This window comes from Marmota monax, unplaced genomic scaffold (genome assembly GCF_021218885.2).
Source record: "Marmota monax isolate L192 unplaced genomic scaffold, Marmota_monax_Labrador192_F-V1.1 WCK01_AAM20220418_F8-fsc00107, whole genome shotgun sequence".
NCBI lineage: Eukaryota > Metazoa > Chordata > Mammalia > Rodentia > Sciuridae > Marmota > Marmota monax.
The window spans coordinates 5,657,497-5,671,733 of record NW_026693761.1 but is presented as its reverse complement, the minus strand read 5'-3'; the positions used below and the strand labels follow the sequence as shown (position 1 = coordinate 5,671,733).

Sequence of the window (14,237 nt, the reverse complement as noted above, 5' to 3'; positions counted from 1 at the left end):
AGAATATAAGAGCAATGGAGGTAAATGTTATTCAGTTAAGCATAGTATTAGAAGCTATCCTGTGTAGTTACTCCTCCAGTGGTGGCATTTTTGCTTCTGGCTAGTTCTCAAGAATAGTGATGAATAACAATTCCTGTTTTCTAAGAATGTCTTTGGCTTTGTTCTTTTCTCCTCTTCTCTCTCTATATATCCATACATATTTGTATCTTCAATATGGATTCATAATTTTTAAAAGGACATTTATCCCTAGGAATTCATGATATCATCGGATCACAATCCTAGTATTTATCTACTTGTGTACTGATGTGTCAGTTTTCTTCAGTAGGCCTATGCATCATTTGTTTACATCTCATATTTTTCTGCACAATGGAAATTCCTTATTCTTGAAAATCTCTTTACACATCTATAGGCAAAAGGAAGTTTATCCATTTGAATGAGTAGTCTTAATTTATTTTCAACTTCTTTGAGTTGCCTTAATTCAAATTCTGACATTCACACTCTCTATTTAAGGCTTTTGAAGGTTGGTTTTTGTTCTCTTCTGTTCTTCTAATACGGTGTGTGAAAAATTATCTTTATTTGCAAATTTTAAGCTATCTTATTAAGATATAAATATAATATAAAGATATCATGTAGAAGAATGGTCTTTGGGTTCTGAGTACTTGGGTTCTGGTCCCAACTCCTATGCTTATGATTGTTATAACCTTAGGCAAGTCATTTAATTTACTGAAGAATTATCTGTTAAACAAGCACATTGGTGTTTGATCTTATCCTGGCAGTGTGGCTGTGAGGATCAAATGAGATAGAACAAGATCTCCAACCATAGCAACGTAGTGTCCATTATGAACCTTTAAAAATATCACTTTAGGGCTGGGGTTATGGCTCATTGGTAGAGCGTTCTCCTAGCATGTGAGAGGCCCAGGGTTCAGTCCTCAGTACCACATAAAAAGACATAAGTAAAATAAAGGTATTGTATCCAACTACAACTAAAAAATAAATAAATAATGAGAAAAAAATCACTTTACCCCATCAAAGTTTGATTTGCTATGGTGGGATCCAGCCATTTGTATCCATGGATTTTACATGTTTAATCAGGTTTGAAAACCATGGAAATAAAGCATATTAAAACATTTAGGGATGTAAAGTGGTAGGAGTATAAGGCTTGACATAAGACTGTGTTGTGACATTATTGTGCTGAGAAGGAATCAATTGTTAGAAGGGAAATTCATCTTACAACTTCAGTAGTAGTTCATACTGAGGACACTTCATTAAGGGGGCCACTTGTTGATTCCCTTCACTAAGATTCAGGTGATACAAGACCTTCTTACCCAGTTTTCTTAGAGTTTTGGGGATCTGTCAAGTTAAACTTCCCATGGTGAAGTCAAACCCTGAATGCATATCTTCCCTTTTCTTACTTCTTAACCACTATTTTGTAACAAATTCAGTATATCCTGTACTTGTACATTTATATAAAAACAATGACTTTATACACTCTGAACAATGAGACATAAATTGGTAGTAGGCATATCTGTGTTTGCCATGTCAAGAATACATATTTACCCTGAGGTTTTCTCTTAGAATGTATTCTTGACATGGCAGAAAGAGACAACTTCAAGGTAAATCAAATTCCCTCTGGGTTACATTGTATCATATGCTATTACTGGAACTCAAATAACATACCTGCACAAATGTGTGAAAGTAATAGTCGCAAAATGAATGGAACATCTTGAAGATTTTATCTGTTAATGCATGAAGCTTTCTCCAAAAATCACATAATATGAGTGAATTTTTTTGCTTGTGACTTGAATGAATGAACTCCTTGCAATTTACTTAAAATTAAAACAAGAAGAAATTGAAAGCTTGGATAGTCTTATATCTATATAAAAATTAAATTTGTTAATAAAAACCTCATAGAGAACTCTTATTTAGCATGTTTGTGCTACTGTAACAGCATAGCTTAGACTGGGTTATTTTTAAATGACAAAAACTTATTCCTCACAGATCTGGAGGCTGGTAAGTCTAATATGAAGGTACTGATTCAGCGTTATGAGGGCTGCTTTCTCTGCTTCCAACGTGGCACCTTGTCACTCTGTTTTCATAGCAGAAGGATGAATATTCTATTGTTACATGGTAGAAGGCAGAAGGAATAAGGGTCTAGCTAATACCCTTGATTCCTTTTATAAAGGAACTAATAACCCACCCATGAGGGCACAGCCCTCCTGAAAGTAATACCTCTTAACACTATCACCTTGAGGGTTAGATTTCAGCATAAGAAATTCGGGCAGCACAAGCATTCCGACCTTGTTTGAAGCAAAGCCATTAGACACAAAGGACTTCACTGATGAATTCCTCCAAAATTTAAAGAAAAAAATAACAACATTACCCTGGAGACTAGAAGAATGAACATGTCTCAAGTATTGGGAAATAGTTCCCATTGGCCCTAATACTATTACTTAGTTCCAGGTCTTTAAGATCCCCTGAAATTATCATCCTCTATTGGCAAGTACATAAATTGATTAAAATCAGTTTATGAAGTGGTTTGGCTGTCTATTAAATGTGAACGTGTTTGCAACCTATGATGTAGCATTTCCATCCCAAGTTATACACCCTTTATAGATGTCCATAAAAGTGTACCAAAATATTTGTAATGAGTGTTCTTCAGCATATTATTCATAATAGCCCCAATCTGGGAACGCCCCGAGTGGTCATTAGTTGAATGGGATACATGAATTATAGCCATACATTTAAATACCATACATCAATGACAGAGAACCAACTACTACTATATGTAACAATATGGATAAATCCCATGAAGAAAATTTAAATGAAGAAGCCAGTGGAATAGTACATAATTCCACTTATATAAAATTCAAACACCAGCATGACTTATCCATGGTGATGTATTCTAGGATAGTGGTTAATTTGAAGGTAGTATTAGTCAGGAAAGGGCACAGAGGGTTTTCATGGGTTCTGTTTCTTGATTTGACTGATGGTTGGCAGGTTAGATTGATGTCATAAAAAAATGTGTCAAGCTGTAAATTAATTTTTGTATCCTTTACAGTGTATATATTATACCTCAGATTTCCTTTTCATTTTTTGTTGCTATGGTCTAATTAAAGGACTCAGAAAATCATAAAAATATGAACAAAGTAGTCTGAAACAACTTTAAGGTAGGCACTGATAAGTGGGAACTTAAATATTGCATTTATACACTCTAGATTTAGCGTAAGATTGAAAATGAAGTGCAGTTCACCTAATCTTTTACCACATTGATCTACATGGCTGATATATACCTGTATATGTATATGATATATGTATATATGTACACACACACATATGCACATGCTCCCTTTTCCTTTAAGGGATAAAATAATACTTCCTTTAGGATAACTTATGGGAAGTTCATAAAAGAATATTAGTAACCTGTTTATATCTACTTCATTTTTGAAGGTTGGCATCCATTTAATAAATTTGTAATGAGTGAAGGGAATTTTGTCCATAGGATGCTTATGAAAGCTTAATAGCAATAGAGTGCTCTTACCCTTATGGAATTGTTTACCCTGAGAATTTAATAGTGATGGTAGGGTATTAGAATTATTAAATGTTCTACTTTTGTTATTTTTAGTTGCTATTATAATTGAATAGTATGCATTCTCACTGACTCAGCAGTCTTTTCTATTGTCATGTTGAACTAACATGATCTATTTAATTTTTAGGTGCAGGTATTTGGATTATATTCTGGAGAAGAATTTCATGAGACTTTTGACTGTCCTATTAAAGTAAGTTTTTAATCTTTCTAAGGTTTTCTCATCTCAGGCAATAAAGATTATCAGTAATTCAAATATTACTGATCCAGTCCTGTATTAATTTTGTCAGTCAATGTCTGTTCATCAGTTATGATATGCTGATACCATTTGGATGCTGTGAAACGAGAGCAGGATGTACATTAAGAGACTGTGATGTGTCTATCTTCAGGGAGTTTTTATTTTGGTGGTTATATTGACATGCATGCACATACATGGACACCCACTGACACAGATACACAGTCTGTGCTTAAAAACTTAGGTAAAATAGCACTACAGTTCAAAGATAAAAAGTCACTATTTGCAATTCTTTTTAGTGATGGCTTCATAGATGGAGCAGTATTTGACTGGGCTTTAATAAATGGACAGGGGCAGATAGAAAAGCTGGCTTTCCATGTGGAAGAATAACAAAATAGAAACGGAGGTGTTAGAAAGTTCACATTGTGTTCAGGAAGAGTCTAGTTTAGGTAATGCATAAAAGACTGATTTGTCCAGAGAAGTATACAGACTGACTGACTAGAACTATCTCAGTCTGAAAGCTAAGGAATTGGACTCTGTCTGATAAAAGGAAATTATTGAATGTTTAAGAATAAAGGAGTGACATTAATTAAGCTAATTTTTAGGAAAATTAATACAGTCCTTGTATACTATATAGATTGCTGGTCTGATAGACAAGAGGCAAGAAGACCAGTTTTAGATAACAATTATGGTAAAGTGTGCTTGTTAAAAAAGAAGAGGTCATTCATTTTTTTACCCATTTGTTTATTCAAACACTTACTGACCATTAGGTAAAGGAGAGATAAGATCTGACATGTGTTTTATAAAGGCGAATTTACCATAAGGAAGGGTGATTTAAACAGGAGAGTGGTGATGAGAGACAATTCAGCAGGCTAATGGAATACTCTGGGAAAGATATCAGGAGCTTGGTAAAAAAGTGATCATGAGTATTTAAGATAGAGTAGAAAAAATGAATTTAGGCAGCCCATGGGAGGTAGACTTTTTAGCTTTAGTGATACATTCGATGAGAATGATCAAAAATAGAGGAGCTGAAGGTAAATTCAGGTTCTTGCTTTGATAATGGCGTGAGAATGCATTAAGGGATGGTTTGAGTAAGGACATTGCTAGTTTGGTCTTGGATTTAGATAACTGTAGTACATTGTATTACAGAGGTTTTAGAAACATGAGTATGGACTTTAGGATAGATTCTGGCCCTTAAATACAAAGTTGGTACCTGCAGTTGAGTAAGATAAACCCATTTTAAAAGATATTATTCCATTTAAACTATAGAGTGAGAAGAGAAGACCAATCTTGAAATTCTGGAGCATCCTAAATTTAAAGATTCAGGTGGTAGAAGCAAAAATAGTAAAGGAGTGGTCTGAGAAGCAGACACCAGAAGAGCTAGACACTAGAAGAATGGTGTCAGGCACACCAAAGAGACAGGGCTTCCAGGGGAAAGAAGTAGGTCACAGTGCCAAAGGCAGCTGAGGTTTTAAATGGTGGGAAGACTAAATCAAATATACTTTATTCGGTAATTATGATGTTTTTGGTGATCACAGTGAGGACAACTTCAAGAGGAAATTGGAGGTGAGGGTGTCAAAACAACCAGTAATTTTATTTCTCATTCAGGAAATTTGGTAATAAAGAAGATAGATTATGTGGCAGACAAATCAGGCAATGTCTAGAGAATGTTTCTGCAGATCACATTTTGGCTGATGGTAAGAATTGGTAGAGAGGGAAAGATTGAAAATAGAAAAAAATACTGGAGCAGCACTAAGCAGTGAGATTGACCGTTTAGGGTAGATAATTTTGGAAAAAGCCTTTTCTATCTGCGTGTGAGACAGGGACAAGGTGAGGCTCAGCCCAACTATGGCAAAAGTAGGGCAGTGAAAGAGGAGCAGTTTATGGTAGTGGCCCTAGTGGCTTTATTTTCTTATACTTGAAGGGGAGGAAGCAGGGAAAATGATGTTTTTCATTTGCAAAGATGTCTGTTTTGCCTTAAAAGAGAACTAGAAGGACTCTTCAGAGATTTTAAGAATGTAAAACAATACAATATGTAAATGCTTCTATATTAGTGTTTAGGATCGATTAGGAATGTGTTGAAGGGAAAGCTAACCTGAGAGGTAGGAGTGGTTAAAAAAAATGAAGGGCCCTATGCTAAGCCCTAAAAATGACAGTGTGAAAGAAATCTGTTAACATATTCTGTTGAAGAAGGGAAATATATTAGTCCATTAATAAATGTTTTTAGTCGAATGTTAGAAAAGATCAAAATTAATTAAGTTTCTGGTTTTATGGATAGTCTGGCAGAATATATGCAGGCTTAGAGCCGTAACAAATGAGCCCCAAAAGAGGGAGTTGTGCTAATTGGAGCCACTAGAGTATCATTATTGCCTTCATTGTCCGCCCCCTACACACTGTATGTCAATGATATTATATAATCGTAAAGCCACTAGCAGTAACAAGGAGTGGTAACAGGAGCAGCCTTGGGAGAGACCTGTATAACAAGGGACTGAGGAGAGATTTGAATGGAAAGCTAAAGAGAATCATAGGGACAGGAACTTAGGTTTGGGGCCAGGGGTGAGGACCCTAATGATTAGTTCTATACCTCTTAGGTCCTCTACCTCTATTGCCTCAACCTCTGACAGGGCCTTGGTATAACTGGAAATTGTGTGGGAGGGTATATTGACTCACCTCTTCCACTTGGTGCCATTCATCGTGGAAGCCATCTTGAACAAGGAGGTAGTCAGGTTCTCTCAGTGGGTTTTTTCTATGAATTTTATTTAGTTACCAATAGTTTTGACACCCGGCTACCTTAAAGACCTTCTTTGTTGCCTCTGAAGAGGAGGTATCTGCTTATAGGGGGTCTTCACTGAGTGAAAAGTAGAACTAATCATTTTTATCCTTAGAGTTTTGACCTGACTTCAGAGAATTTTCACTTAAGAGCAAAACTCATAGGGAAGAATTAAAGAGCTTTGGTTTATGTAGAGGGCAGTCAAGGGAGTGGGAGGTTGTGAGGATGGGAAGGACAGTAGAAAAAGATATTATACCCTATATACATGTATGATTACACTAGTGGAGTGACTCTAAACCATGTACAGCCAGAGGAATGAGAAGTTGTGCTCTTTGTGTGCTATATGTCAAAATACATTCTACTGTAAAATAAATAATTAATTTTAAAAAGAACAAAACTCAGTCTCAGAATATTACTGCATGTATTACTTCGTACCAAGGTATTAGGACAGCTTTTAGGTCATGCTGCTCATAATGTATAAAGGGTTTTCATTCAGTGCTTTAACTGTGACTCTTATACTAGGCTTGGATTCTTTTCTCTTGTAGATCATTGCTGTACACCCACATTTTGTGAGATCCAGTTGCAAGCAGTTTGTGACTGGAGGGAAGAAGGTAAATATTTTGTGTCTCTGTTGTGATGTGGAGCTGTTGAGGGGTGTTTCATTTGATCTGTAATTTGCCTTTAATGTCTTTAATGTCTAACTATTCTTCAGGAGAAATTTTGAGAAAGAAAAATGTAATGAAATTGTAAGAACATTATCTCTTGGGGTTGTTGTGACCTCAGTGTTTTTCACTACCTTCCTTTGAAGTAGGTACAGGACAAGATTAAAAGAGATGTTACTCCGTCTACCACCTAGAGATTTGATATATTGTGTCTTCCACAAAAAAAGAGGCAGCATTTAAAAATAAAAAAAAAAGCAACTAAATTAGTGATGTTTTCCCCCTTTACAGAAAATCTCTTTCAGGCTTTGATAACATTTTAGGATAATTATTGGTACTCTGTATTATCTTGTTCCTGGCACATTCTATTATCTCAGTGAAACCTTTCTCTACATGATTATCTTTGTAATTATAATAAGTTCTCAAATTAAAGCATCATTCTGCTGATAGTATAAGTCAATTTTTATCTATTAACCAGAAATATTTTCAAAGCCATTTTTATAGCAAAACACTATCCATACTGCAACTATAAATATTATTGCTTATTCGCTTTAGAGCCAGTGAAAAGCAAGTAGTCTGTGCTTTTTTCCCCCCCTCTTTAAAGTAGTATATAGATACAGTATGTATATACTATATTTTTTGAGGTCCAGCTACTCAATTGTTTTGAATGTTATAGTTATCCTTTGTTTCCCCATGGTCTGGTAGTTCATGGAATGATGGCAGAAAAGTATACTGGTCATTCCCTAAGTCACTGTAATGCGTATGGGGCAGGTCTGGGGAATCCTGATTTGAGCCTAAGGCATGAAGCCAAGATTGCACTAACTATTATTTCTGCTTGCGGGGTAGCTCCTTTCCTTCCACCTCATAACCCATTGTTATTCTTTGGTTCTAGTCTGATTTGCCTTATGTAAAAATATTCGTGGTACTAGTTAATTGCAGACTTACTGTCACATTCTCTATTGTAGACCTATACCTCATCTACTCCTATAAAAGTAACTCCCTTCCTTGCCCTTTTCAGCCTTAGTAAAGAGTAGCTTTAAAACTCCACATATATTACTTTATTAAACACATTTTTGGAGAATTTTGTGTGTGATAGAGCATAAACTCACTTAGCTGTGATTTGAGCTTTTGCATTTTCATTTAAAACTCAGTGAGGATAAAGCTTTGGTGGAGTTTAAACAACAGTTGCTTATTATTTCATAATCTGAAAATTAAAGAGTGGCTTAGCAATTAAGTTCCATATAAGGGTCTGTTGAGAGGCTGCATTCAAAATATTGGCTCGGGCTGCAATTATCAGAGGCTTTATTGGTTCTGTAGGGTCTGCTTTGAAGATGTTTACTGACTTCTTACAAGTAATCTACATTGTACTTAAAATATTGATGAATCTTTTTGGTTTAAATATTTCCCTATAGTTTAATGCAGTTTTGACTTCTGGTTTCCAATTTTAGGAGTTAGAGATTTTACCATCCCCTATTTCTTAAAGATATTAGAAATAAGAAACATAATAGGAGTTTTACTCTCCAGGTAGGACTCAGAATCTGAAGATGAGATTCTCCTGTGTTAGTTTGGTTCTTAACAATTTATGTATTTGTGAAGTTTAATAATTTTCACTTTTTGTGTGAGGGATAACAGTAATCTCATCAAATTTTCATTAATTTTGCTACACATGTCTACCTGCAGAATGCCTGGGTTACATAATAACATATTTTTCACCCTTATATTTAGTATTTGATAACATATACAGGAAGAATAGTGTGAACTTGGCAGTTTGGGTCAGATTTTTTGAGTAAAGTAAGTGAGCATTGTGGAAACAGCGGTTACCTAGCATCTCAGTGTTGGCAAGGTTATATAGGAAGAACTTGGAGTTTATGGGATACAGACATGATAAACAATAAAATAAGTAGAATTCAAGTAAGAACATCAGAGTTTTGATTCATCTCTTCACTTATTGACTTTTTGATAGGTGATTCTATGTTCAGTTTTCTCTAAGAAAGAATTCTGACTTCCCCTTTCCTTATTCAATTCTCCAGGAATGCATCTGTGCATTTCTTTTTTGAAGCACAAAAAGATGTTAATGTGTAAATAAAATGAGACTAAGTAAAAACGATTCAGCTCATCTGGTAAAGAAGAATTTAAAAATGATGTTATTACCAAATTAGAATTTCTAAATTAAAATAATTTTTTAAAATACAATAAGTTTTAAACATTATTGTATACAAGACTTAGTACTGGGCCTGATAAATGTACATGTGTAATATTTTGAAGTGAAAAAGCATGTGATTACACATGTTGGTTTCAATATGTTAAGTAATTTTTCTTTTAGATTTTTTAATAGTTTTATTGATAGATAATTCATATACCATAAGGTTCACTAATTTAAAGTATACTATTCAATAGTTTTTAGTGATATTTATAGTGTTTTGCAGCCAGCAATATGATTTTAGAACATTTTTATCCCCCTTTAAAAAAATCCTTTTGCCACATCATCTTTCCTCCTTTCCTTCCATGCCTAGGTAACCACTAATCTACTTTATCTGTAAATTTGCCTATGCTGGACATTTCATATAAATGGAATTATATATAATCTTAGAGCTGGCTTTTTTTATTAGTGTTTTTGGTGCATGTGTGTTGTAGCATGTATCGGTACTTCATTTCTTGAGATGATGAAATATTATTTTACTTTATGGGTATATCATCATTTATCTGCTTTATCAGTTGATGAACATGTAGGGTCTTCCTTTTCGTAATTATGAGGAATGCTGCTGTGAACATTTTATACAACTTCTTGTGGCTATGTGTTTTCATTTCTCAATTGCAAGGTTTTTGAATCATATGGTAACTCTATTAGCATTTTGAGGTACTGTCAAACTGTTTTTCTAAAGTGACTGTACCATTTTACATCTTCTGCAGAAATACCTGAGGGTTTCAGGTTTTCCACTTTGTCCCTAACATTCATTTTTGTCTGTCTTTTTGATTGTAGCCATCCTGGTGCATATTAAATGGTATCCCATTGTGATGCTCATTTTTGTTTCCCTAATGACTTAATTATGTCACATATCTCCTTTCATGTCCTCATTGACAATTTGCATATTTTCTCTGAAGTAATGTCCACTTAAGTTCTTTGCCGATTTCTAAACTGGGTTATTATACAGTTGTAAACATTCTTTATGTATTCTGAATGCATGTTTCTTATCAGTTATATGATTTGCAAATATTTTTTCCCAGCCTCTGAGCTGTATTTTCCCTTTATTGATGACATCTTTAGAAGCACAAAGTTGTATCTAAGATACCCAAGTCCAAGATCATAAATATTAATGCTTATATTTTCTTCGAAGAATTTGCAGTTTTACCTCTTAAATTCAGTCGAGGATCTACTTTAAGTTCATGTTTGTGAGTGATGTAAGGTAGGGTTCTAAATTCATTCTTCTGCATGTGGCTATCCATTTGTCCCACCACATATTGAAACAACTCTTCTTGTGTTGGCCCCTTTGTTGAAAAATCAGTTAACCATAAATGTCAGGTTTTAATTCTGGACTTTCAGTTCTGTTGATCTGTATGTTTATCCTTGTGCCAGCACCCCTTTTAGGTTTTATGTATTTATTCATTTTTGTGGTTCTGAAGATCAAACCCAGGGCCTATGCAAGCTAGGTAGATGCTCTACTGAAGGACATTTTCAGCTTCATCTTTTGGGTTTTAGAGCCACTAAGTTTGCTATAGTTACTTATAGGATGACAAACAAGTTAATGATTACTCTTATAACATTTTGAATTTCAGTTCTTTCCCTTTTCAAAAGCCAGTATAATTTCTCTGACTTAGAGGCTTTAAAAATTTAAGGGTGTCCTCTAAGGATTTGTAGCATACAAACTGTGGACTCATGTCTTTATTATGTAAATGTGTACTTCATAGTAAAAAGTAACATTTATTTGATGAACTATAATGACATCTTTGTGTACAGTACACCCTCTTGGTGTGCTCACAGTATCTTCTCTGTATACACTTTTAAAGATCACTGATACTACATGCTTTTGACATTATTGTGTTCTGCTTATTTTGTTGGAGATATTTCAGGAAGTGTTTTTTCTAATTTCATTATAAATATGTCTTTGATTTTAAAACCAAAGATTTTAGAAGATGACATTAAGAAGGGAGGACTATTATGCAATGATTTGTTTTGTTTAGAAAGTGCTAGCAAAGAGGAGGTACTCATCTACAACTAAGTTATGGAAGTTTATGCCTTTGAAAAATGAGAAAAGCAAAAACACTATTGGCCCAGTTGCAATGCGTATCGCTTCAATTACAATTTTAAAGTAGCACCATAAGCAGAACAAGTTTGAAAAAGCCAGCATTTAGCAAATGGTGGTAAACCTTGCAATAATCATAGGTGTGGATGCCAAGACTCCTCTGCTTGGAGTAGGTGGCAGATCATATAGAGGGAAATGAGAATGAAGACAGATATTATGTGACTGAGAGGTTGTGACCATCTGCCTTTGAGAAACAATTTAATCTTCAAACAAATTAGAGCAAAGACTAGCCAGATAAAAATGTAGTGTGGAATAAAGGCATTCTTAACCCTTAAGAACAGTAATGTACAGTTTGATCATCTGTTCTCTGATTCTTGGAACTGTATGCAAATTTCTGTAAACAGTGAGTTAGTACAACAGAGACGAGAAGAGCTAAGTAGGAAAATGGAGGTCCTATAATGAGGTATTCATTTCATTCAAAGAACAGTTGAGAGCTATCCCAGTTAATATTTTACTCGTTTTAATGTTATTAATATTTTTGATTCCTGTAAAAGAAATTGAAGTAATTAGAACATTGATTTTAAAATAGTGCTGCAAAATAGCAGTGTGGCAGGAAAAAAAAACCTGAAACTGTCATTTGACACATTTATTGATATTTCCTTTTTAAGGTTCTAGCGGCTTAGGTCTTTAGAGAGAGCTTCTTATCCACAAGGTACTGAGAATAGGAGGCTCTAGTTCTGTTTGGCATAAACTTTTATTTTAGGTTTTCAAGGTAACTTCTTAGTAGTTGAATGCCAGAGCTGGATTTATGGATTCCACTGCTTGACACATGAGCATAATGCATGAACCATTTTAAGTGTAGCCCTCATGTGTCGCAAGAATTATAATAAATGAACATAGCAAATGAAATTTCTGTTTTAGAAATAAATCTTCCACGTAGACCTTATATGTTTTTATTTTTAATTGTACAACTCTCTCTGTCCACAAGATAAACCTCATATTCATGTGACCTTAACCTTTGAGCTCCAAAGTACACTTCATAATGACTGTTTTTACTACTGTGACAGATTATTAAATTGTTGTGATACTGTTTGCAGTGGAGTTCATTTTTAGAAATGAGATAGTCAGCTGTTTGGTGGTGTTGTAGGATAGAATAAAGGGACCTGGCCAAAGGGACAAGTTGCTTTGTAAGCTGGAAAATGTCAGTCAGCAAGTGAGAGGACCTGCGTGAATGAAATGAGAAGCACTTGACTGTTGGGGGCTGAAGGCTGGTGGGAAATTCTACCTGAAGGACATGGTAGCATAAGCCAGCTTCTTTTAAAAATATAAATTTTAAAAAAGTATTTCAAAATTATTTTCCCAGCTTTTTTGAGGTATATTTAACAAATAAAAATTGCATATCTTTAATGTGTACAGCATGATGAGTTAATATGTACATGTTGTGAAATCATGACCACAATCGGTGTCAGTAACATATCCATTACCTCACATAGTACTTTTATGAGAACACTCTAGGTCTGTTCTTTTACCAAATTTCAGTTTTCTAATACAGTGTTACTAACTGTAGTCCCCACACTGAGTGTTAGATCCCCATAAGTTGTCTTAAAACTGAAAATCTCTACCCTTTGACCAAAATCTCTCCATTTTCCCCAGCCCCTGCTGAATATTTTTAGAATTGAGATTGATCAAGCATTCTTTTCCTACTTCTGTGATCACTAAACATGAAATGTCAAGGTGCTTCTTTGTGTGTTTGCTTATTTTCTTGTCAGTTTGGAGTTGGGATTCTTAGAGTTAGAAGGATTTTAACATTATTCCTTTCTAAAAGTCTACTGTGCACAACATTTGACTCTCCAGGATATTTCTGCAAGTTCAGTTGCTTTGGTCATGGGCACTCTTATATATGCACACTTTAATCACACAGATCTTCTGATGGTAGCTTTCAAGTGAAGCCACTGCATATTTTTATAAATTAAAAATTTTTGTGTTAAGGCTTTTTAGTCAATTTATGTTAAACTGCAGGCAAGTACCAAATTTCTGTCCTATTGGTTACATGTTGAACAATTGTAAAATAAATACCTTTATTTCTTCTACATTCTATTGTAAATTGTCGTTCCATTCCTAGAAATTCATTCATGTCTCAATGTACCAAAACTGATTAACCTTCAATTAATAGAAAATAAAACCTAAACATAACTTTCACAAACCCTTTTTTAGGTATGTGGAACCAGATTGTAAAATAATTATATTGTTAAGGTATATTCTTGCAGGGATTTCTGTATATTCTAAACTGGCTGAGCCTAAAGATAGAAATCTTTTACTTAAAATAGTTGTCAGTCTGAAAAACATGCATTCTCCATTGCTTTCATAATTTTTCATTTGTCTCAAATATCAGTTGCTTATTTTTGATGACTTTATGTAGGATGTTCAGTTTCTTTGGTGCCTATCAGGGATGGCGTGAGGGAAATGTATCCATGGCAAATTTGTTTTCTTTTACATTCCCCTTGAATCATACACATCAAATTCTTGTTGACATTTTCCGTTTAATAAATTCAGCTAATTTTTTCATGTGTAATGTTAATTACATTCATCGCAGCTTTTACCTGAACTCCAATGGTAAGCCCACTGTCTCTTCCTGGAGCAATCAAATCATCTTTTAATACCAATTGATTATTCTTAATACTAAGAGGTTCCCTCCCTCCCTCATGCTACTCTTTCTTTTCTTTCTTTCCCGTGTTGGGGATCAAACCCA

General features: G+C 34.5%; 1 protein-coding gene across 2 annotated transcripts in view; it reads left to right on the top strand.

Moving 5' to 3' along the window:
* Vps41 (VPS41 subunit of HOPS complex) overlaps positions 1-14,237 on the top strand; it is a 167,315-nt gene that overhangs the window by 79,850 nt on the left and 73,228 nt on the right. For both annotated transcript variants that reach the window (XM_046460605.2, XM_058584458.1), the window contains 2 exons: positions 3,714-3,776; positions 7,134-7,199. In XM_046460605.2, the coding sequence (XP_046316561.1) occupies positions 3,714-3,776; positions 7,134-7,199 (129 nt within the window). The remainder of the gene's footprint in view (positions 1-3,713; positions 3,777-7,133; positions 7,200-14,237) is intronic.